We start from the raw sequence: 25,864 nt of genomic DNA on the forward strand, positions 1-25,864 counted from the left end.
ATCTTGTCATAACCGACACAAGAAAAGACTGATCTAGTTCAGCTATGTGCTGTTTATAGACACTATTATGTTACTAATATCGAGTGAAACAAATATATTGATTTGCACATATCATGATATATTCCAACTAAGACTTGTATCATTATTAACATTAGCCACATTCATTCTATTAGCAGAGGACTAAACCAATCAAGCAAATATATGTACCAGCACCCAAATGAGCGCAGTTAAGAGAAGGAACATTTTAACAGCAAAATTTTCCGGTTTCTTTTTAATAGCTTGAGTAAATTTCGATTTAAAGCTTTCGTGACTGCAGGGATTCATCTTCTTGATTCTTTCGGTAAAGTCACGTAGAAGGGAAATAATAAAATAAAACATAATAAAATACAATTCTCACGTTTCGGCCACAACGCAAGCAGCCGTCCTCAGGTGAAGAACAGGTCTGTCGGATGACGCCGACAGACCTGTTATTCACCTGAGGACGGCTGCTTGCGTTGTGGCCGAAACGTCATGAGAATTGTATTTTATTATGTTCTATTATTAATATTTTATTATTTCCCTTCTACGTGACTTTACCGAAAGAACCAAGAAGATAGCTTGAGTAACTTACCGTTTACTAGAACGGGATAGTTTATCTTTATTAAAGACTACTGGTCATGCATACAGTGGTTAATAAATGACATTTCACTTGTCGGTACCAGCCTAGGTGGCATCACATGAGTGGTACCAATTTCGTTATGGTGGCCAACAACAGTGAATTCCGCGATACGGTTTGAATGAGTGTGCTATGAAATTATTTACTTTCATTAGCTATGTAAAAACATGAGTGCTACTCAAGTTTTGCCGCCTTAAATGGTACCAATTTGTGCTCTGACCAATGAACTAATTCGCCAGCAAGTGCCGGTGTCATCACCACAGATGCTTGTGCAAGTGCATGGCTAGATACACTTCGAGGTCAAGTGAAGTGTCGAGGGCTCGCTGGAAAAAGGTCACGGGACAGATGCAGGTTTTTTATGCATTGACCGAGCCGGACGATGCACCACCTGTGCTCCCCCACTGTGCCAACGTGCCGTGTTGATGTCGGCACTCGCACACACACCTCCGATAAGCACGGTTGGCTACGTACGGTGCAAAAGAAGTTCAACACACATATACACACACACACACTTACCACCCCTTTGGGCATACTACTACTCCATACGCAAGAGAGGTGGGTGTAGTTGAGCGCTGTCGGCTGGTTCAAGGCGATCTCGGCTGGAAGCTGGCCCTCCGTCGTTACGCTGAGGAAGCCGCTGAGTGGGCTCGGCGTCTGGTCCAGGAATCCCTGCACCACGACCACATGCTCCAGGCCCGGTGCCAAGCCCTCCACTGCACACCGACCGGGCAACACACCAGGACGTGCACATGCCATCTTCACGTGCACCTCTATTTTGTGTAGAAGTCGTGATCATCAGCACTGATATTCATTCAATTCTGGATGAATAACAGTTGGTGTGTATTAATGACGTGCAATGGTTTTTCGGGTTTAACCATGTGTTGTCCGGTATGATTTTCGACGTTTTTCTCCAATCTAGAACTTTTTTCACAAATTATTTAAGCTCCTAACACACGGACTATCGTAGAGCTATACGGCACAAATGCAACATCCTATGCAGTGGCTTCATGATGAGCGCACTAACGCGATGAACCTGGCGACGCGAGTTTGATTCCTGGCCACAGGCAACAGCAGTGGCGAGGGAGATCTAAACTCCTGGGTCCATTCCCTTCACCTACTGCACCGACTAGTGTGGTCAAGTATGGTCAAACAACCCTCATCCAGCAGACGCCTGACAAAAGGCTGGGAATAATTGATCCTTATTAGCAAGTACTAATAAGCTCTGTAAATAACTACATTTTAAGTTACATTAGGCATATACATGCACGTGTATATATTAGGTCTCATTGTGTAGTATCGTTGCATATATTGACCGTCAAACTACTCTACAAATGAAATCAATGTTGTAATAGGTTTTTACCCTTTCAACTGGTACAAAAACTGACACCTTTATACAAGGCATCGTGTTAGCAATAACCACAACACAAGCAGTCAAAATGCAAACAAAAAGTCTCCATTGGTGTTGGACCAGATGACGCCAAAAGACGCCTTTTGGCGTCATCTGGTCCAACACCAATGGAGACTAGGCTCTAAGAAAAGCTGTCTCGGGTGTGGACCAATCAACTTCAAGGACAGCGCATATCATTATCAGAGTTGCTTCTTTTTATTTGCATTTTGACTGCTTGTGTTGTGGTTATTGCAAACATGATGCCTTGTATAAAAGTGTCAGTTTTTGTACCAGTTGAAAGGGTAAAAACCTATTACTATATTTTGCCACTGGTAAAGGAGGTCTCATATTGAAATCAATGTTGTCGTTTGATAAACAGCGAAATAAAAAACACTGTGAAAGTGTAAAAGATAAGCGCGTGATCAGCGTTCTTTTTTACTGAGGACATTGTTTGTCGTTCTTCTTCCCCACACCGCCACTTAGCACGGTTGGCTGCATACAGTGCGAAAGAAGTTAAACATACGTACATACAAATAAAAAAACCATGAGAAAATAAGCTCGGCGACTGTGCAGCTGACAAACCAGAGACGGAGTTCTCGTTTGGAGCCACAGATATCTTGCGCAACTCTTCAGGAATGTCCTTGTAGTTCCAAGTGACTGTCACCACATAGCGTGCGTCCTAGCAGGAGCCAAAAACATCGTATCAATAAATTAACTGTATTTCCAGTTGAGGGCAAATATATATATACATATGAGTATATATTGTAAAAAAACGGGGAGGGAAACATGCCACGCAAACTTTGAAATGCTGACAACCGTTGAACAGAATTTTACAACGCGATTCAAAATACAAATCGCATCGAAATGTGACCACATCTTTCTAGACGCTAGACAGAAATGGGATGAATAATTTTCTTTTTGCAGTGATAGTCATCATGGGAGTAGGGGGAAAAAGGCATTAGAGCCTTAGACTTGAAGAGGGGGCAGAGAGTCAACGACATGAGTGGTTGTGGGAAGGGAATGCCTGACCTTACAGAGGACAGCAGAGTTGAATGAGTGACCCCCCCCCCCCCACACATCCCACTGAGCAAAGGTTGAATGGGCACTTTAGACAGAAAGTCTTGGTTGCTGGAGCAGAGAATGAATGGGAGTATGGAGAATCTTTAAGAAGTGTTTACGGCTGGTATTTTAAAAAGGTAAAAAAGTGCCACCGCTGCGATATGATGTCCAGAGTATTTCAAGTAACTACGCCCCCAACGTAAGCTCCCTTTAATGTTCATCTAGTGTTGTACCTTCAATCTATATACAAAATCAATGTGCATTTGCACATATAATTTATTTCCTACCACAAATGCAATGCTAAGGTAGGTGTCTAGCAGTAATGAAAATTACGGACAAAAACGGCAAAAGCGATTATTTAAAGCAACAAAAACTCTTTCAAATCCTTTAATAGCCACGCTGGGTCTCAGTGCTTTGTTGTCGCTTGAGGAGCACCGACTGCCTTAAGTCTGAGACTGTTCAACAGTCACACCTGTCCAACCTTGATCTTATCCCAGGAGAGACGGAAGCGGTTGTCAGTCACTTCGGATGCTCTGAGATTGGTCGGAGGGCCAATGACCACTGCAAAACAAAAGTTTCAAGCAATGTAAAAAAATGTACGGAGTTCGAAACCACATTTACGCACGAGGCTCAAATACTATTGACTTTCTGGACTTAAATGTAACAATCTGGAATGGAGATATGACAACCAAAAAGAATGGCAATCATTAGTCGCAATGCTAAATAAATGATGTAATACAAGTCACGTAAGTCCATGCTGTGGCAAGCAGAGGGCAGTGAAGCAAAATCCATCGCTGGAGAGTGTACCTCTATGCTCCCATGTCTATGCAGCCCGCCTTTACAAGCCCACAACGACCAGCATGGTGAAGTATAGTTAAATAACCCCCACGACCTATATAGCAATGGGAGGTCCTCATCCAGCAGTGTAACAACTAAAAGGGCTGTACATGTTCTATACAAGCCATAGGACTTAAAATCACCATTTACTTTGTCATTCATAACATCCTGCCATATATGGCAAACCTTCACAGGTGAGTTTTGCTTATGACCTTGAATTCAGAAAAGGTCACGAACATTCCCACCACATGTACAGTTGCAGCATACAGGAGGCCCTCTACCAATAGCTTGCGGATCTCGTCAAGGAGCAGAAACCATCATCACGTGAACTCCGGTTCATCCTCGCAGCGGCGGCTTTAGGCTGGCCGTCGAACATAGACAGTGACTAATTCGCGCGCTTTCAGATGCGCTTCTGCGGCTGTCTGGAACACTCTTCCTTCCGATATTAGGAAGCCACTGGAGCTGTGCACTTTTAAATCTAGATTGAATTCTAATTGCATTGGAACTGCTTTTTGTATCTAGCGTGTTGTCCTTCCCCCGCACCTCCGATTAGCAAAGTTGGCTATGTACGTGTGAAAGAAGTTCAACATACATACATACATACTACCACAGGCTCACCTTCGCTGCTGATAGATGTCCAGTTGGTCCAGTTGCCTTGGCCGAAGGAGGTGGCAGCGGCAACCTGTGGAGCCAAAACCACGAGCACCAGCAATTAGAAACTGTTCAGAGTACAGCTAAGTGATTGTGATGTTATTTATGTATTTCAATATTAACGTGAATATTTCAGTCTACACAGTATTAATATTGTCGCCTGATCAACGTTAAATTGTTTGAACAGATAATAAGAGAGGCAAAGTCGTTTCCAGCTCAAAACGAGCATGGTCCAGCGTTCATCTCATACATGCTGTTCATTTGCCTTCGAGCAAATCAACAGAGATGCATACGATCTTGCAAGGGAAGCAAGCCCGAGCCTGGTGTGTACTTGGATGGGGGACCCACCTCGACTTGCCAAGACTTAACAACATGGGGACATCAATGCTGAGTGCCACCACGACGTAAGAGTGGGTGATTTCCAGATTCTTGGGTTTTCTTCCATACGCTAAACACTTATTAATGGTTTTAACCAAACACTCCAATGCAGCGGCATCCCTTGTAAAAGAGTCGTGAGATTCAATGAGGCTTCAGCCAATTTAGGAAATGTAACATTCTCATGGCAGAAACGAGTTTATCCGGGACAACTGCTACAACTAAGCATTAATGATTTAATTAACCCCGGAAGGTGAAGGGCTGAATCAACACCCCACCAAGGTCTGAGCTAGCAACTCTCCAACAACCAAACCATAGCCACAGCCACATATACGAACAATTAATCCTTGGTGCCTCTGTGGAGCGATCAACATTGGTGTGAAGACATCCTGGAGTATGGTTTGCTGGATTGTTTTGATGAGTGGTACAATAAAGACTTGAAACCATAAAAAATAACGAACGAAAGTTGTAGCCCAAATGTAAGCGAAAGTTTTAACGAAAATATAACACTGCTGCTACCTCAACAGAGGCGAGATTTCCTTGCTCGTGTGAGACGTTGGGATTGTGGTCTGTGATCTTGATTTAATGGATTAATTACGATGTTGTGATAACTTTGTGTTGTTGTTGTGTGTGCGCCTTTCGTTTTGGTGCCATTTCATTATTTGCTTCTTCCTTTTATTTCCTGGGAGGGTTTCAATTTGCTTGGTAGTTGCTACATATTAGATTTGGCCATTCTATATATATAAAATTAACGTTCAGCATTGTCGGATGCAATTATCAGGAATGATGCTATATAAAATAAAATAACAGTAGATCACCGATTATCCAGCGGCTTTGGAGGGGAGGGCGCGCCGGATTCTCAAAAACGCCGGATAACCACATCATAATTTACATAGCTAATTTTTGCACATTCTTTAATGACATTATGTTTTTAGGTGTTGTTGTACGTTTTTTCCATGTTTAAATTAGTTTACTATATGGAATTGGCATAAACATAAAAACAAAAATAAATATCCTACTTGATAAAGTTAGTGTCGTATTTACTGGACCACCGTACTTACCACTCCAACCAATCTTGAACACTCTGCATTATGGGGTGATGTATATATACTGCTGTATTTTAATTGTTTAAGTTGTACACAGTGTATAATGTACTGTATATAATATTTAACACTGAAATCAAGCAAGGCTACTTTTTTTGGCACGCACGTGGTGCCGATAGCCGGACTGGTTGAGGCCTTTCGAGTGGTTTTGCCGGTTTCATCAGATCGGTCTAGGACCACCTGATAATCGATGATCAACTGTATTATCATTCATAACGTGCTGCACACATTGCTTGCTGTGTGTTTTTTTACTTACCCGAACATGATAGGTGGTGTCGAGCTGAACAAACGAGATATTGTATCGTGGCTGCCGTGACAAATCCTCTTTGCTTGATCCGAGTAAAGATGTCCGATATTGAACCTGTCCAACATATACACTCACGTTTAGCAAAAACTTGCACGGAGAAATGTGTAAACTTAGCCGGAAGATTCTGACTTGGCAACTAAATTTAAACAAGTGTTTTCCTGTATAATTTTAAATATAGTAGTTACTTTCTCAATAAACATTATTGTTCATGATGCCACCGAGTTGAAGTCATGTGTCTGCATGCCGATTGTCACAACAACATGTACGTGTCATAAACAGAGACAACTCACCACGTAATTCCTAATGAGACCGTTCGGAGAGTCAGGTTCCTGCCAAACGCACTCGATGTGAACATTCCCATCCATCACGAGGCTCAGGTTGAGGTGTCTTGGTGCACTTGGAACTACAGATAAACAGGTGGAACTCATTAGGCTATTACAAGTCACAAGGGTTATCACAAGCATATATTTTAGCAAATGATAAGCAAGCAGATCAGAAAGACACTTGGCCAATCACTGATTAAAATAGTCTATGCCACGTACAAGTTAAGCTACAGGCAATACCTTCGCAAATTACATTAATTGCGAGAGATGTAAAGATGAAACCCCATGATGACGATTAATACTTGCAATGTGGGGTTTGCAATTCAAGAACCTAATTGTAAATGTTGTGGATTCACTCTTCAACACACCGGTGGGCTAAAGTAGTGAACTATTTGTCTTTTGTTAACGTGACACATTTTTTACTGATTGGCCGTGTCGGGTGGTGGAGGGTTGCAACACATTTATAAATAACGCGATCTAATCCAAAAACCGTTATTATGACTATTTCACCTAGATCAGGTAAGGCCCACTGGCGATCACAAATGATAGCTCAACAAAGTGACTTATCATGTGAAAATCTAGAGCACCCAAAAACTCTTTCCGCATGTTTCTAAATGTGGAGGGAAAACCCGGAGGACATGAAGAAAAAATCCAAGCAACTACGGGGGAAACATGCAAACTCCAAATATACGGGTGTCAGGGTTGGGATCGAACCCACGATCTCCTCTATACCAGGCGAGGAAGTTAACATCTTGCCACCGAGGCACCCAAACAAACTACAGTGACAAACTACACATTAAAAACAATCCCAATGGTAAACACGTAGCCAGGTAGGGGGGCGCAGACTCACGTCCTTCCGGGGTGCGGAAAGTCAAGGAGTGGTTGCTCCTGATCTCACGCGATGCCAAAACCACGTTGACGGTCAACCGGTATTCCGTGTAGGGCTGGAGCGTCTGCGAGGTCCAGTTGGTGAAATGGCTGCTCAGGCTGATATTGTACATTTTGAGTTTGGCCACATCACTGGAAGAAATACACATGCAAAACAAGAAAGTTGAAATCAAGATGTGAGTGACACACCAAGCCTCAACAACGTCTCCAAGGTTGAAAACTAATTTCTTTAGAACTGCTTTTAGTGTTTAACATACATTACTGTCCGCCAGAAATCTACAGCTGCCATACAGCATTGAGTAACAAAAATCTAAATTACTGGACGACACACTGTCATTTCAATTTACGAGACAATAAAATGACCTGTAATTTTCTGGGGTTCAAATACCATGCATCACTATTTCTGAGAAACGGTTGACAACACTATGGTACGAAGCATTCTGTTAATAGTTACATTACCAGCGAATTTTAAAATATAACAACATGTCTGGAGGGCACATTGCTGAATAGATGCATGAGCAAAAGCATTAACTGGGAACATAAGGCTTTACAATAATAATTGTTATGATTTTAGTTCACAATTCAATGCAAGAATCTGTTCATTTTGTATCGTTTTTGCCGATTGGTATTGTTTCCTCTAATACTTTAACTACGATATTAGAATATTATTTGTATATAATCTATATAAATAATAAGTAGTCAATTATTTCGTGCACAATTCATTTTGTGTATCATGGGTGCAAGAATATGTTTGAATCAACTAATGCATAGCGACATGCATTATATAAACTGGCAGTTTAACATTGTGATACAATGCATCAGTTTGCCTGATGAAAAGATGACAATGGGTTAAAAAAACACCTTTACATGAGTAGTCTTCATAACAATTATAGCTTTTGTGCATTTTTTCCTTCAATTCTATCCTGATTAGTTTATCAGCATCATGTCTCAAAAGGAAGTGTCCACTCAGATTTCTCACCGCACAGTGCAAAGCTTCACATTAGAAAACAGCAGACATACCTCTGAGATAATTTCAAGTAACCCCTATTCCACATAGGACAGCACTTTCCCACTTGCTTGCTCCTCTGCCACCGAGAGCATAGTTCATCACATGATAGTCAAATCGACACTTTGACTACTCAGCGCTGTAATATTATGGGTTGCTTTTTTTGGGAGTCATTGGTGACCGGGTTGACACCATAGCTTCGCGACTCTTGAGAACCCAACGTAATCACAGGTCGCTTGCCTGGCTTCGAACCCAAGATCTTAACGTTGCCAGCTCAGCGATTTAGCCTTTTGAGACAGCACGCCACCTCATTACAATTACAGCGTAACCGATGCCAACCTTTGCCAACGGTGTGAGTGGACAAAGCATTTACTTATGATTTAAAGCTTTCGTGACTGCAGGGATTCATCTTCTTGGTTCTTTCGGTAAAGTCACGTAGAAGGGAAGTAATAAAATAATAAAAATAAAACATAATAAAATTATTCTCACGACGTTTCGGCCACAACGCAAGCAGCCGTCCTCAGGTGAAAACCAGGTCCGTCGAGGCGACAGAGTCATTCAGAGTCATTCAGACTCCGTCGCCTCGACGGACCTGGTTTTCACCTGAGGACGGCTGCTTGCGTTGTGGCCGAAACGTCGTGAGAATAATTTTATTATGTTTTATTTTTATTATTTTGTTACTTCCCTTCTACGTGACTTTACCGAAAGAACCAAGAAGAAAAAAAGCATTTACTTTTGAGGTCTCACTTGGTTCATGAATTAGCAATGCCATGGACATGAATAGTAATGTGCAGGGTGGAAGGAGTGGGGGGGAAGGGCAACAGTGTTTCACTAACCTGAAGTGAACCATGTAGGAGAACGCCCTCAGTGGTTTGGGATTGGGCTCATCCCACTGCACGGTCGTGTCACCGTGCGCCATAAACTGCCGCAGATTCTGCACATGATAGGTGTCCTCTGTGCAGTGGAGAGTAACGAAACGCAGAGTAAAATCACCCTCGCATCCAGTGCACAACTAGTCGCCCAGCTGTGTTGGGCTTAACGCGACATGATTAACAAATCAGAAATGTAGGTAGGTGATGATTATACGTATATGCATTGCTGGAGTCCAGCGACTGGCTACGCATGATACCTACTGGACATCTGTGAAAGAGCTTCAAAGCTCATCAGATTCCTCGAGTATAAATAAATATTCCGATTCGGATTCTGACCTATCCCACGGGATTTTTTTTGCCCGCTGACTGGTACTGCTACGTATGACGAGCGGGAAAAGGCATGTTATGCAACCTGGCTACAGAAATAGCTTAAATAAATTGTTCATGTTTTTGTTTTTTGCGGTTGCACCCGATTCAAGAGCCGAATGGCTCACAGGGCTATACCTAATACATGAACTTGAACTTGTTATGCCAAGCAGGTCATTTTTCTCGAAGGGATTGCAGCTAGTGGTCGAAACTAATGATGAAGTGGCAGTCGAAGAGAAAGGAATTTGCCTGAAGGTACATCCACTGTGGAGGTGAAGAAAAAAATTCAACTCATGTGCAGGTACTAGATGGACTGTTGCATCGTAGGACCATGGGAGATGATAACATCTTAGAGAGGATTTCATCCAGCAGTCGATTGATCATGGCTGTTGACGACGATGATGATGGAGATAAAAGAGCATTGACTGATGAGGTAAAATGAGTTGTAATATTGCTCAGAATGAAAAAGGCAGGGTTCTCGCTTTAATTTCACAAAAACAATTTCAGGATGGACATTTAATTCCATCAACAGAGCAGGTTGTATATTAAGTACACAATGGCTTCTTTAAACCGGACCAGAAAATGCACAACTTAATCACGTCCTCGTTCAGTTTAATATAAATTATTCTCAAGCATCAGACAGTGGCCACCCTCGACTGAACACTTTAGCAAATTACCCAGCGTCGAGACTTTTAATATATCAAACTTTTATTTGAGACATGAGGGCACGACATTGGCCGCTGATCAAAACCTCTTTGTTGTCCTTGAAGGAAAATGCTTTCCAGGAAAGGCGATGAATTGACAAGAGCCATCAAGGTAACCTAAACACGACATGATGCTTCCCACGGCTTTTACAGTACGCGCACACACACACGATTTTATTCCAATCGCGTTAACTAGTGACGTGTCGCAAACACCCTTCTGTAACCGGCTCTCGCCTTTGCCGAGAGGCGTGCGTAAGCATGCAGTGCGCACGAGGAGTCGCTCACGTGGGCAGTTCGTCTCATCGCTTCGGTCCTGGCAGTCGTGGTAGCCGTCACAGAGCATGAAATGCTCGAGGCACCCACTGCCGTCCGCGCATGCAAACTGGTTCTCCCCGCACACGCCCGGCACTGTGGGATGTAAAGCCCGGCACCAAGCGTGAACGCACGCCAACACACGTGTTAACCGCTCGCTTGTGGAGCAAAAATTACAATTAACGTCCAATACCGCGGTCTTTTATTAGCATTTGTCACCCATCAAGAAAGGTGGACAAAATCAATTCGATCCAAATCAGTCCCGACTGGTTAAGATACTATGGCCAAATATAAGGCCATTTGGAGATAACGATGATTGCTTACATTTGCGTTAAATGTGTGGCCATTACCTACTATAATCACCCAGGAATGTCTGTCCTTAATGCTCGTGACATCACTCCACATCGACCAGCCCCCCTCATTAATATTCATGAGCAGTCTTAATTTTAGAAGTTTCGTGACTGCAGGAATTAATCTTTGGTTCTTTCGGTAATGTCACGTATAAAGATAAAATAACAAATTAAATAATAGCATACGACGTTTCGATTGCAACACAAGCAATCATCATCAGGTATAAATGAAACAGCAACAAAAAATCTAACCAGAAAACTATAGACAGACATATAAGCAGACAGATATCACCAAGATACATAGAGAGAGAGTAACACAAGCACAGAGAGGGGGATCGTCTCTGTGGGGTGGCCTTAAATAGGCAGAGGGGGTGGGGCCCCCGCCCCCTCTGCCTAGTTTTCTGGTTAGATATTTCGTTGCTATTTCATTTATACCTGATGATGATTGCTTGTGTTGCAATCGAAACGTCGTATGCTAGTATTTTATTTATTATTTTATCTTTATACGTGACTTTACCGAAAGAACCAAAGATTAATTCATGAGCAGGTGACGTCCTCCAAATGGACACCCCCACCCCCCCATTCATAATAATTAGCGGGTGACGTCACTCCACATGGGGGGGGGGCGAGGCGCCTCCTCCCCCCTCCTCGGCGTCAACTTACAACCCTCACTACAAAGGCAGAACCCTCACGTCACGTGATCTCCGTAACGCTATTGAGACATCGAAGTAAAAAGGACGTCATGATGAACAAGGGATTATCACCTTAAAATGAAATAGGTCTGTGTCCGCCCTTGCAAAATGCACACGCACTAATGCAATGAATATCACGTCGCGATCTGCTTTTCGTTTGCAAGTTTCAGATTTACTGCAGTACACCCGTCCTTGGACGGGCAAAAGGCTAGTGTCATAGAATTGCCCTCTTTGTTCCCCGCCCCCCCCCATTTAACAGAAGCACTCACATGGAAACAGTTGCAAGTCTCATCGCAGTGCATGACTCAGTGCGATTCCATTAAGAATAGTCAAGACAAAGATCCCCCGTATAGCCTTAACAAACTGTTGAGGCAAGTGCTGTTAGTGAGCACCTATGAAGGCCGGCACGGCACACGAAGGGGGTGGGTGACCAGCACCATGCCCGGTCACCTAAAAATACACTGCCGTACGTTGTGATTGGATTCATGGTTTATAGGCCTCAACTGCTCTAGCTTCGTAAATATGGTAAAGTGCAATGCCATGCACTGTAAAATAACAGAACATGTACAAATATTGTCAGGTTAAACTTTGTGGAGATTAAATAGGCAAGCAATGATGCATTGAGAGGAAACTCAACGTGTGTGTGATCATTATATATATCTCACAAACCATGCATGTAAAAATAAGTTATTATTTCTGCGAATTATAAACAAATGATATGCTGCTACAATTAGTCTAAAAGTGACAACTGTGCCAAGCATACAAAAAACGAGAGGGAAAACAAACAAAACCTGAAAAATTGTGTATATATAAAAAACTAATTTTCTCGAATAACATTCTTGAACACAGTTGTGACCCTGAATCATGAATCGTGACAATTCATTGAATCACGGGGGGGGGGGGGGGGGGGGTGGGTGGGGATAATCACTGCGTGCCTAATATTAACACGGCAAAAGAACACGCTGCTCCCCATGTGACTCTCTGGATAGATCAGCTGAGCAATCCATTTTCAATTTCCAAATAGCTACGAGATGAGCGGAGTGTTCTGGGTCTGGCCTAAACATTAGCGAGCGGTGCCAAATCATGCGGAAATTCTGCCCCACCTTAATTTCAAGCAAGGCGCCCCCCCCGGCACTCGATATTGGGCAGTTCCCACCCACGTATAACTCCATGAACATAGACACTTACAGCAGCCAAGTTCATCGGAGCCATCCACGCAGTCCTTACGGCCGTCACAGCGTGCGCTTGCTGGAACACACGACTTGTCCTTCAGGCACTGGAACTGGGTGAAGCTACACGGAGATGGTCGTCCAGTGATAACTGCTGGCACAAAAAAAAGGTTACATGGAAGCACAATGCCATGCTATAGAAATGATTCCTACATTTGGTCTAGAATTGTCAATTATCAAAAGTTCGTGAAATGTTGTGTAACTAATAAGTATTGTTATAAACCAAGCCGCCTTTGCTAAAGAGGCAATGTATCATGCGCCTCTCATGGGTTTATTCAATCCTATAAGTAAATAAAGGATAACTGACTATGCATGGAAATTCAAACATGCTTTCATGGCAGATGCTTTGCAGCAAACCTGAAGCAGGTTTTTTAAAATACATGTACAGTAAAACCTTGGATTGCAAGCATAATTCGTTCCGGAAATGTGTTTGTAATCCAAAGCACTCGTATATCAGTTGTGATCACGTGACGCTCGGCAGACAAAGCGTATTCACGTACTACTCGTATTGCAAGACCTCACTCGTTTATCAAATTAATATTTACTTAAAATTTTTGCTCGTTTTGTAAAACACTCGCAAGACCAAGTTACTCGCAATCCAAGGTTTTACTGTACAGTATTCTACAAACCAGGTTTGCTTGAAAACTTCAGTGCAATAAAGTTGTCCGAAAAATATATGGATATTACTGTGACATTGTGGGGAGCGGTGGTATAGTGGTTTGTGCATTGCGCAATGAACCCAGTGACCTGAGTGTGAATCCCAGCCACAGCTAACATCTGTGGTGAGTAATATCTGAAAGCGGTCCTGTGCACCATCTACTTCACCAACCCGAACTGGCTAAGCATCACGAGGTATGGTCAAACAACCCTTATGATTGACTGGGTGTGGAGGTGCTTTCAACCAGCAGTAGATTTGCACAAAGGGTTGTAAATGATTACGAATATTACGTACGATTGAAAATTAAAGAGGGCTCTTTCAGTCTCAAGATGAGGCTGCACAAATTGCAAAAAAAAAATATGTTTTCTTTTGCCATCTCTGGGTGGTGAGTGGAACGTAAAACTTTCTATATGCATGTATGTTAAATTTCTTTCGCACCGTACCTTCCCAACAATGATAATTGAAAGCGTGGGGCGAAGGACAACAAACTAAACACAAACACCTTGTTCATCTTTCATAGAGAACACTGACAAAATATGAAAACGCGGGGCCCGTGGCAGAGCAAGAGTGGCAGGCGTCTGGGAATCCATGGCAATTAATACGTTAACATGAACAACACGAACATATTAAATTGGCATTTAAGCTTCTGAGCATATTGTCACATGCCAAGCCATGGCCCTTGCACCCCCCCCCCCTCCCCCCAGTTGCCAGAACATGCTCCCTGAACAGAAGCTCACTTCTTCATTCTGCTGTCCGGATATGGAACTGCCTCCCTGAACACATTGTCAGCGAGATCACTGTTTCTGGTTTTTAGGCCTTCAAATGCCGAGCACATGGACATCTCCTAACTTCACCGCACACCTTCTAGGACTGAGTCTTTGAGCTGCAGTGAACCAATGCGTATGCCAATTATATGTACTAATGTCTGATATGGCTGTTGTTCACAATTGCAGGCAATAATAAATCAATAAAACATAAAGAACGCCAAGTGGAAGGTTGTCCGGCGAGTGGGACACGTTACCATGCTGGGTGGGACAGCCGTACTCGTCGGAGCCGTCCCCACAATCGGGTGAGCCGTCGCACACAAAGTGGTCAAAGATGCACGTTCCATCGCCACACCGGAACTGATGGGCTGGGCAGCCGGACGGCTGTGAGGAGGTCGTCGCATTCCCCCTACTTGGCTGCCAATCTGGCCGAGGCAAAGAGAACGACACGAACACGGTGTCGGATTTAGACAGGGCATAACGACCGAGGAATTTCAGGCCTGCTCCTCTTGAGCCAAACTTAGACAGTGGTGCTGCTCTAAGCTCATGCCTACGTGGGTCCGTGAGAAAAACTGTGCCAATTACTACATATGTCACCAGGCATGATGGGAATGGAGGGGGAAATATGGGTAAATATTGGTGTTGGGTAAATATGAATGCTCTACAAAGGTCTGAAATGCAATTTCTAATATGACCACTGATAACTGCTACAATCTATTCAGACAACTAATATTGCAGGCACTGGCATTTATTCACATTGTCAATGCCAAATTTCTGACACACCCTGGTTAGGTATGCATGTAGAATGTATTTTGCACTGTACGTATAGCCAACCATGCGAATCGGAGGTGCGGGGGAAGGACAAGAAACCAAACATAAAGGTTAGAACCACTGTAGCAAAAAAATCGACACACGCAAAAAAAAATCGGTAAAGTTGCATAAAACAAGCCCAAGGATACAAATGGCATGAAGTAATTCAGGTTAGTAAGGGGTACACGGGTATAGCTTAAGAGAATGCAAAGGTGTGTCTAGATTAAGCACAATGGCAGCAAATGTATCTGCTTGCTTCACCTATCATGACAGTGGAGCAAACCACTTCAGGGCTGGGCATCTACTTTGTAAATCACTCCGTGTTAATTATACGTTGCAATCATTGCCCCCTACTGACAGGCCAATGTCTGTGCGACCTTGAACCCCACATGGACAGCTGCGACTGGAGGTGCCGTTTCCAATAATTGAGTGAGCGGAAATGCAATGTAAAGCGCTACAAGACGCCCCAGCGTACAGGGGGCACGTATATCAAAAATAAATCAGGATCATTGTTTTTATTATAATTTTAATAACTTGTACCCTTATTTTTGGGACACGTTGGTGCGACGCAATCTCAAAATAACAATTTACTGGGGCAGGTGTCCTCATCCGACCAGTCCCCGCAGTCGTTGTCATTGTCGCACTTCCACCAGACGGGGACGCAGCGGTGGTTCCTGCACTGGAACTGGAAGAGCGGGAGACACCGTGGCGCCACCGTCGGTCCGGAACCTAGTGTCGTCACAACACAAAACAACACGCTCACTCAAGCGTGCAATGGCAACGGTCGCAGCAACAAAAATATTAACTCTCAAACAAATTATACAGGATGTTTGTATGCACGTTGAACTTCTTTCGGACCGTACGTAACCAGCCGTGCGAATCAGAGGTGCGAAAGATTGAGAGGTGACCATGTTGTTTATGCAAAGCTGCAACATTTTTGTTGTCAAATTAATAATGTGGTTTAATTAACGGCTGAACTTTCTTCGAGAATCGTTTTGCAATAACGTGGTGTACGTGAGGAAATGGAGGCGAGTGATAAAGCATTGGTTAATACACTGCACTCTACGGAACAACAGAGTTTGATTTCCAGCTACAGCCAATATCAGTGGCGGTGAAAATCTGAACTGGTCCTGAGCCTTTCCCTTCTCCAATTAGCACCAACCAACCTGGTGAAGTTTGGTCAATCAACCCTCATCATTGAGTGTAGGAAGGCCTTCAATTCACAGTATATTGGAAATAAACCTAATTTCAGAATTCATTTTTGAACTTATAAAGGTTGTTTTATGTAAAACGATTGACATTGTGCACAGGCTGCGACGTGAAGCTACATCCGGAAAAGCGTGTCTTGCAACACGCGCCGTTGCTGAAGGCAAGGCTGAAAACACTTCAACTCGCCTTCCAGAGTTAAGGTTTGCAAACGCAAGATGGAGTGTCCCGCTACAAGGCAGTGGGGGAAGGAGGGGCGGGGAGAGGGATGGTATAGGTGAAAAGGAATTTGAGCCATGGACCTGCTTTCGTAAGAGTACTAACCCTTTCCCATTCCAATGACGTAAGTGTAAGTCATACAACCCCGCAATTTTCAGACGTCTCAGAATGGAAAAATGATTTCGATTTAAAGCTTTCGTGACTGCAGGGATTCATCTTCTTGGTTCTTTCGGTAAAGTCACGTAGAAGGGAAATAATAAAATAATAAAATTAAAACATAATAAAATAATTCTCACGACGTTTCGGCCACAACGCAAGCAGTCGTCCTCAGGTGAAGACAGCGTCTGAATGACATTCAGACGCTGTCTCCCCGACAGACCTGGTCTTCACCTGAGGACGGCTACTTGTGTTGTGGCCGAAACGTCGTGAGAATTATTTTAGTATTTTTTTTTTATTTTTCTTTTTTCCTTTTATTATTTCCCTTCTACGTGACTTTACCAAGAGAACCAAGAAAATGGAAAAATGGTTAACATAAGAAGGCTGCGACATTTGGCCATCGCATATCGTTCTCACCTCTGCAGTTGGCCTCGTCGGAGTAGTCTCCACAGTCGTCGACACCGTCGCACTTCCAGTGCAGGCTGATACACACCCCGCTGCGGCACTGGAACTCCGAGGAGCTGCAGTTGAGGTGGCCCGGCGTTGGCTGCGGGGGTACTAAGCCGCCTGAACAGAAAAATTAAAAGACGTCACACCCTCCACCCACATTTGAGAACCTTTTGAGCCGGCTTAAAAGTTAACGCGTACGTCACAAGCAGGAAAAATGACTAGTTAGACGTACGTAAAACGGTATAATCAGCGAAAATAAAACTATTAGCAGAGGAAGGATCACTCAAGTTGTATCAATAGTTACCAATTTAAAAAAACGCAAGCATTGGTTTTTAAGTCATTACCTACCTGATGTGGGACTGTACATTTTTGTTTTACTTCAATTGGGTTTCATGCAACGGAATTGAGTTTAGTATATTATTGCTTCAATCACTGCATTTACTCTGCAACAAACAGACGCCAAAGTGCAACGGGCATCACGGGACCGACCGACCTGAATCGGTGCAGTTGACTTCATCCGACCCGTCGGTGCAGTCCCTCTCGCCATCGCACTGCCACGACCCCAAGATGCAGCGGCCAGATGCAACGCACTTGAAATCGTAGGGCGGGCACTGTCTATCCCCTGTGCCCGGTATGCCACGTAAAAAAAAACACAAAACCACATTCACAACCAACATTACTTAACCTCAAGCACTTTGTGGTCAGAGCAATCTCATTGAAAGTAAAGTCTGGCCCACCTTTTTGTAAACTCAGAGCAGATGTATTAATGGATTCTACTGAAAGTGACTTTTCAACCTACACAGTTAGATCAACCAATTCCCCAGATTACTATTAATTATAGTCTGGCAGAAAGTCGACTCAGACGGCTAGGACATGTCCTAAGAATAGAGAAAAACCACATTGAAGATGTATGTATGTACGTATGCTGTTGTAACTTGCTGACCCCACCCATACTGGAACGTCTGTGAAAAAGAGCTTCATAGCGCATCGGATTCCTCCTGCACTCTAAATAAAGATTAAGATTCTGATGGATGTTAAACGTCTTTCGCACTGTACGTAGTCAACTGTGCAAACAGGAGGTAAGGGGAAATATCTGTGATGGACGTGCAAATATCAGGGCGCAGACAGAGACAGGCCTAATTAAAAGAGGCGGTCTGAAGTGATTAACTAGGATACGAGGACTTGTGGAGAGTGTGGACGTGGAGATCACCCCGGACAGGATTAAGTGGGAGAAAAAGGACGAGGAAGGCAGACCTCCACACCGGTGGGGAAATTTTCAAAAAGAACAAATTTTCTCAGCTTGCCAATACATGGTTAGAGCCGAGAGGACACATTCACACTGGGTTGGTGCAGCATAGAGCGCCACGTGGCGGGAGGTCTGGTACCGCATTGCTGCTGCTCATCGGCTCCGTCGAGACAATCCTTGTCTCCGTCGCACAGCCAACGGCGGGGGATGCACGGACCGCTCGGACACTGGAATCCGTCCGCAGAGCACGAGATGTTGCCTTGAGCACGGGGGACACGTTTTCGACACAAATTTCGACGTAAATTTCAGGTGGGAAAACAAAGCTCGGACCAAGTGTGCGCGCGGGCTTCTCTAATCGGTCACTTGCGCAAGCGGACTCGGCGGAGAAGAGCGCGATGCCGCACGGAGCACAGAAAATACCTTCGTCCATGAAAAGATTGAGTCACGATAACGTGATAAAACATCGTCCTGTACTCCATCAAGTGAGAGCCCATATGCACGGCTTCTTATTCACGACTTTTTTAAATGTACGTTTACAGCCCTTTGTCAATCCATTGCTGGACGAGGGCCTCCCTGCGCCATGAAAGTTATTTTGACCATACAACACAGCCTATAGCATCCACGACAAAGGTTTTTTGGGTTCAATCGCATATATATAAATGTGTAGTTACCCGCCGCCGCCACCCGACACAGCCAACTAGTAAGATTTGTCACGTAAAAAAAACACATGCCAAATAGTTACTAGTTCAACACACTGGTGTATTTGGAGAGTAAACCCATAACATTTACGATCCGAATAGAATGTTTCGCTGGTGATTACAACCAGCTTCATCAGGCAATTTGGCATAATTAGAGCAACCTGCCGTGCATGGTGGTCCCACGTGTAAACACAATCCAGGCTCAAACCAAATATGCTTCCCAGATCTGATATGAACCAAGGTCAAATAAAGCCGCATGACCCCACTGAATGTAGGCGAGACCCTGAGTTGACAAAAGGGCTGAACATGTCCACATACGTGCAAATTGTATTGCATTGTCCACATCCTATTTTTTTTTACACTTACCAGCTCTGGTCCACTAAGCTATATAGCTCTTTTTCAGAAGCGATCTGGCCACAAATGATCACTAACGTGGAAATGAATTGCAGCCAAATACTCTAAAACTAATGTTGATTCTAAAAGTGGAGGGAAAAACCAGAGGACCTGGAGAAAATCTACACGACCACAGGGAGAAGAACATGCAAACTCCAAATATACAGGTGTCCGGATATGGATAGAAATCACGACCTCCTGTATACCAGGCGAGGCAGTTAACATCTCTTAGCCACCGCGGCGCACTCCATACCCTGGCTGCTGCTACAGTTGACTTCGTCCGACCAGTCATGACAGTCGTTGTCTCCGTCACATCGCCAAGCACTTCGGACGCAGCGTCCGTTGCTGCAGGAGAACTCCGTGGCCTGGCACTTCTGGTGAGCTGTGTGGAAACGATGAAACGACACTGAAGAATGCAACAATCCCACCATGTCCGTGACTTAAATCAAGTGAAAGCCCAGACAAGACTGTTCTTCTCTTTTACGAGGAAGATCTAGGTAAGGGGTTAGTTCATTTTAAAGCTTGACGTTGCTGTTGTTGTCAGCCTGAAACTTCACACTGCTGGGCAAAGGTGACCCCTTCCACCCACCATTGTAATTGTATTACATTTCCTTATTTCCCCAGTAGTATGCATGTTGAACTTCTTTCGGACTGTACACAGCCAAACGTGCTAATTGGGAGGTGCGGGGGAGGGTCAATAAACTCAACATAAAAAACTGTTTTAAAGAAATTAGTTTTGAATCTAGATTTAAAAGTGCATAGCTCCAGTGGCTTCCTAATAAAATAGTTGCTCGTTTCCAGTAGTGGCCTACGAACTCTGATGGTCTAACTGTGACCATCACTCTGATCGTCATCCCTCTCGCAATCTTCCGCTGCTCGTTTAACCTCTCTTGATATCCATGCTGTAGCCAATTATGTCTATAGCTCATATTCAATGTACGGTCAGTGTTTTTCTTCTTTCAATTGGAGGCAATTGCAGTGGCACACAATGGGCAACTGTAATGAATGACCTTAAAAAATATTTAGTTTCTTTATTAAAGCAGACAATATGTTGGCAATTCCCTGCACAAATTACACGCCACATGAGCTCATGAGCTCAGGGTAGCAGATGTGATGACCTCTTAAGTACTCCAAGCAATGGAAAAAAAACCCCCCAATTTTACTAAGTACAGAAATAATTATTTATCTCTATACAAGAAGCATTAATCACTATGGTTTGGATACAGAACAACTTCCATCTCCCAATAACATGTAAAAAAACAGAAAGGATGAGCTATTGTCATTACTTCCTTCTTTTAAATGAGTTTGTAAAGGCAGATGTGACACATTTCCCCCCACCTCTTTCTTCTAATTGCTCATTCTATATTTGTCGTTTGTGAAAATGAAAATGATAGGTGTTGACGACTGCAATCTGTCATAAATATAAAAAAAATATGGACAGATACTGAACCTTAATTTAAAACCACTGACAGCGACTACTCAACACAACAAAATACACGAACGAGTAATGAAATATCACTCGGAATTCCACACTGTAAATAAACTCTTGAAAAGATACACCGAATACAGTTTAATTAAGTGCATGCAAAGTACAGTCTTCTTTTTAATATCAGAAGTGCTCGAGTTATTGAAAGAGCAGGAAGCCATTGGTAGGTGGAGGCAGGTGCTGTGGACAGACACATGAACATCTGCCGGTGCGAAACGCAACTGCGGAAGCTGGCACAAAAACCTCCGTCGAGGCGCGAGTGTGGAGGCACGTCACTTACGGCAGTCAGCTGGCTCGTCGCTGTTATCCCCACAGTCGTCCTCCTGATCGCACTTGTAGGACATTGGGATGCAACGGCCCGAGTTTTGACAGCGAAATTGATTTGTGCCGCACGTCCCCAGTGCTGGAAAAAACAACAATTGTGCGCCCCAGCAGAGGCTTCGTGAACACGACCATTGTGCGTTTAGGTTACAGACGCTACCTTTACACACGCTAGTAGGATTTAGCTGCAAGCAGAGTGCCGAGAGGAAACCTTTTCACAACACGCGCACTTCATTGTGCTCAGTGCTCTGCAGGAGCCATTTTAAACATTGCGTGGGAAGGCAAAAGATTTTCCACACGTGCTTTCTCACATGGTTCAATTTCATCATCCGACGACGCTCCTGCTGGGACAGTCTTCGAAGAGTGGCAGTGCAAGTGTAAGCCAACAAAATGTGCTTTGCCGAAAGCTCATAAGTTCACCTACAGTGCCACAAAGTCCCTGGGCTGTTTGCTCAGTGATAACAAATCAACCACAGGTCTTCAAAGTAAGTATTAGGCATGTCAATACAGTTAATTGCACAAAATCACAATGAATGTTCAACATCATTTTACTAATTCAGTATTATGGAAATGATGACTGGCAGAGTTTCTGAATATGTTAAGTCCCCACTTAACGCGTATTCACACAACATGTTATTGCTATAATGTGTTTTTTCCATGAGGGAACACTTTTCGCACATCGCAGAATGTGCTCCGTTATAACGTGAAAGTATGTCCCGTTATAACGTGAAACGTGTCCGTTATAACGCCATTTCTGAGCAATCGACAACAAGCTACTTTCTTGAGCTGCGTGGCTGAGCCGTGATCGGAATTTTGGGCACACGCGCGGAATGATACGATAGACGGCGACGTTTCCCTCATCTCATTTCAGTGTGTGCGTACATCGTATCTTGCAATCCCCACCTTTTACATTATTTCTTATGGGGAGTTGTTTTCACTGAACGCGTTTTTCGGCACATTTCACTAACGCATCTACCGCGTTAAACGAGGAATCACTGTAAGGCATGTGTTATGTGCCAATGAAAGCATGGATGTAGAACTTGTTTGGCGCCCTATATAGCCAACCGTGCTAATCAGTGACATTGCACCATAGCATAAATAACACCAAGCAACTCTTGAAAAACATGAGGCAACTTATAATAGAAGTGAAACTTTAATTGTGCTTACGACTATCTTTATGATGTGGTATTTTCAACAACCCACAGGAAAGGTTGCATGAACAGAACTTTAGAAAAAATGGCGGTTACAGATTTTTAACCAATGTGATTGGAAAGTTAATTCTAAACACAAAATATCCTCTGCAGAAAAGCCATTTTTCTTAAAAAAAACAGAAGACCCCACACAATCCTCTTTCAAAGAAGAAGAAGAAAAAAGGGCACGTATTGAGAAAAAACTAAGAATGTAATTTGACTTAAAAGGATCACCCTGCTTGGAGCTAGTTTTTTTTTACACAGAAGCACTGCAGCTTTCACAACATTCGCTTGAGAAAAAATACTTACGGCAGTCTGCTTCGTCGCTGAAGTCTCCACAGTCATTGTCGTGATCACATTTCCACAGGATGTTTATGCAGCGGCCGTTGGCACATTTAAACTGGCTTTCGGCACAAACCAGCTCTGGGAGGGTGAAAAAACAAACATGTTTTCACGCGGCTCAAAAATACTGTAACACTGTTCCAACATTTCGATTGTTTTTTGTCTATCAGCAGTTAAAACGCGAACGCAGCTCTTCGGCATATAACCGCCAGGTATTGTGTAAAAAAAAATATCTAGATGAATTGGTGATGCTTTTTAAGTATTATACAACACTCTCTCGTGATTGAAATGTGAATCGCGGCGTTGTGAAGAGCCTCCTGTCAAGCGAATTACTTTCTGATATTCCAGGAACATGCAGCCAAAATCAAACCACAGAAAATCCTATCATCCAGGGATGGACTCTATTATCTATTCTCCACATTTTTATACGAAGAATAGGGAGAGTTAGGAGAGGAATAGCGCAGCTGTGGTGATCATACTGTGCTCTGAAGCATGGTGACCTCAATTTGATTTTCAGGGTCCTCCGGTTTTTCCCTAAACATTTTTAGAAACAACATGCGCTTAGAGTATTTGGCTGCTGTAAATTTCCACATGACGAGTCACTTTGTTACGGTTTCATTTGTAGCCAGGTCCGGTCTGAAAGAGCTATACAGCTCAGTGGGCCTTACCTGGTAAAATATACATAATTAATAGTTTTAATATTCCCAGCCACAGGGAACGTCACTGATGGGTGGGCCTTTCCCTTTACCAAGCCAGACTGGCTGGCATAGTGAAGTATGGTCACGCAATCCAGATGACCAACATTACACGAGAAGGCCTTTATCCAGCAATGGATTGACAAATTACCGTAAATCATTTAAATTAATCAATAGGATTCGCATGCAAGTAGTCGCAAATGTATCGCGTTATCTGCGTTTATCCATGTATAACTTATGAAAAACATAAATTCAGCGGATAATACAAACAATAGGTAGCACTCTATACTCTTTGGGTCATTCGGTAAAGTCAGGTAGATAAATAATAAAAATTCAAAATACAGCTGTATTTTTTCACCTGAAGACGATTGCTTGTGTTGCGATCAAAACGTCGTGATGTTTTATTATTTTCTATCGACGTGACTTTACCGAAAGACCCAAAGAGTATGAATTCCTACAGTCACGAAAGCTTTAAGTGAAGAGGATCCACTCTATCGTGCCCACCACATTACCACAGTTAAGGTTCCCCTACTATGCTGAGTGAATGCCACAAATGAGCATGATCTGCGTGCAAAGTTGTTTATAAATATACTTAACACTGTAACAACCTAATCACCTTCTATTACAACATTTGTACGTAATATAGCATACATTTCTTCAACATGTTTTTTTACTTTGACCGGGTATGACAGAGTTGCATGATATATTATGTTGTGGCAAGATTACCCTTGGAGTTACAAATAAAATCTCCAGAAGACTGCTGAACGGAGGACATTCCGTCAGGACATTGGCAGGTCCGGCCATTTGGTTTGGGCAGGCAGAGGTGAGTGCAGCCACCGTTCTTGTCCGAACAAGAAGTCGTCACTGCATAAATACAACCGCAAACACAGACATAAATAAATAAGTAAGCACCACTGTTTCATTCTAATTACATAAGCAAACGACAAAGTCTCCTTTCATGTACCTGTTCCCACACTTGAAAAATATATAAACGTATTTGTTACACATCCCCATCAGCCACATGGCTTATTCAGAGTGCATAAGTTTACTAGGATCGATATAAATAACAAGGAGACCTCTGGACTGGTTTTCACAAAGTGTCTCATCGGTAGAGTCAGCAGACTTGGTTGACCCAATGCTGGTGAAAAATTTAAATTAATAAAAGTAAAATAAAAATAATTATTTTAATTTAATTTTACTTTTATCAATTTTATTTTAAATTTTTTACCTTCGTGACTTTACCGAAAAAACCTAAGAATATGAATCCTTGCAGTCACGAAAGCTTCAAATCTAGAATCAATGCTGGTGAACTGCTAGATGATAGGCAAAGACCCTCTCTCTACCACAAGAAATGGGTGCCATTAAAAATAAATTTCACGTCAAAAAAACCTTGCTGCTACTTTTGCATGAAATGTTATGTGCCGTTTGGTACGCACTGTTCTGTTTGCCCCTGTAGAAAATCTTCATGTCCATTATTCCAGGAGCACGGCTGACGAGGGTCTGTACGCCCGACCCGTCGTACTTGTTTGCTCGCATGATTCCCATGCGAGACCAATCGTCCCAGTACACGTCGCTCTGTTAAAACACACCCCACCAACGCGTCACATTACTCGCGATAAACAAGCAAAGCCGTTCCTCGTTGCCGTTTACTCCGTGATTATAAAACAAGCACCGAAGTGCGCTTTTAATTTATGAATGTGCATTATTGTTTAAGAAGTTAGAGAATGCATGGAGCGACAACACAAGTAAGACAAATTATCTACGACTACGACCCTCAAAAGGAATGGCGCCACCCCCCCGTGGTGCCCACCCCCCATCCCCCTCCCGTGATCCGTGGATCAAACAAATCACGAGACACCGGTATATGGCAGCCAAGAGCAGTTTATGCGAATGCTGTCGCAAGAGGTCACACATTTGGCGCAACGGTTCTTCGCTGACTATATGTGATGAATGAATAAGAGCAAGCCAGACACCAATATATTAGAACACAGTGTCCCAAGCAAAGCATGAAGCGATGATATATGTGGCTGACAATGCATTAGATCCAACGGACAAATATCTGATTGTGTAGAGTGGATGACGGTGAACACCATTATTATAGTTATACAGAAAAC

At 43.2% G+C, this 25,864-nt stretch overlaps 1 protein-coding gene across 3 annotated transcripts in view; it reads right to left on the reverse strand.

The window, feature by feature from the left end:
• Positions 1 to 25,864, reverse strand: part of SORL1 (sortilin related receptor 1) — an 86,564-nt gene that overhangs the window by 13,138 nt on the left and 47,562 nt on the right. For 2 of the 3 annotated variants that reach the window (XM_061550971.1, XM_061550973.1), the window contains exons 21-40: positions 25,187 to 25,325; positions 24,477 to 24,614; positions 23,023 to 23,136; positions 21,483 to 21,605; positions 19,970 to 20,098; positions 18,765 to 18,884; positions 17,873 to 18,001; positions 17,347 to 17,496; positions 15,940 to 16,077; positions 14,796 to 14,963; positions 13,076 to 13,207; positions 10,819 to 10,941; positions 9,428 to 9,545; positions 7,548 to 7,717; positions 6,665 to 6,777; positions 6,324 to 6,428; positions 4,557 to 4,620; positions 3,574 to 3,662; positions 2,625 to 2,721; positions 1,172 to 1,368 (exon numbers count right to left, since the gene is read on the reverse strand). In XM_061550971.1, coding sequence (XP_061406955.1) covers positions 1,172 to 1,368; positions 2,625 to 2,721; positions 3,574 to 3,662; positions 4,557 to 4,620; positions 6,324 to 6,428; positions 6,665 to 6,777; positions 7,548 to 7,717; positions 9,428 to 9,545; positions 10,819 to 10,941; positions 13,076 to 13,207; positions 14,796 to 14,963; positions 15,940 to 16,077; positions 17,347 to 17,496; positions 17,873 to 18,001; positions 18,765 to 18,884; positions 19,970 to 20,098; positions 21,483 to 21,605; positions 23,023 to 23,136; positions 24,477 to 24,614; positions 25,187 to 25,325 — 2,556 coding nt within the window. The remainder of the gene's footprint in view (positions 1 to 1,171; positions 1,369 to 2,624; positions 2,722 to 3,573; positions 3,663 to 4,556; positions 4,621 to 6,323; positions 6,429 to 6,664; positions 6,778 to 7,547; positions 7,718 to 9,427; positions 9,546 to 10,818; positions 10,942 to 13,075; positions 13,208 to 14,795; positions 14,964 to 15,939; positions 16,078 to 17,346; positions 17,497 to 17,872; positions 18,002 to 18,764; positions 18,885 to 19,969; positions 20,099 to 21,482; positions 21,606 to 23,022; positions 23,137 to 24,476; positions 24,615 to 25,186; positions 25,326 to 25,864) is intronic. The other variant, XM_061550972.1, reaches the window with a different exon arrangement.

Source organism: Lethenteron reissneri, chromosome 13 (assembly GCF_015708825.2).
Source record: "Lethenteron reissneri isolate LAM-NWPU_2019-01 chromosome 13, ASM1570882v1, whole genome shotgun sequence".
In the NCBI taxonomy this organism is placed as follows: domain Eukaryota; kingdom Metazoa; phylum Chordata; class Hyperoartia; order Petromyzontiformes; family Petromyzontidae; genus Lethenteron; species Lethenteron reissneri.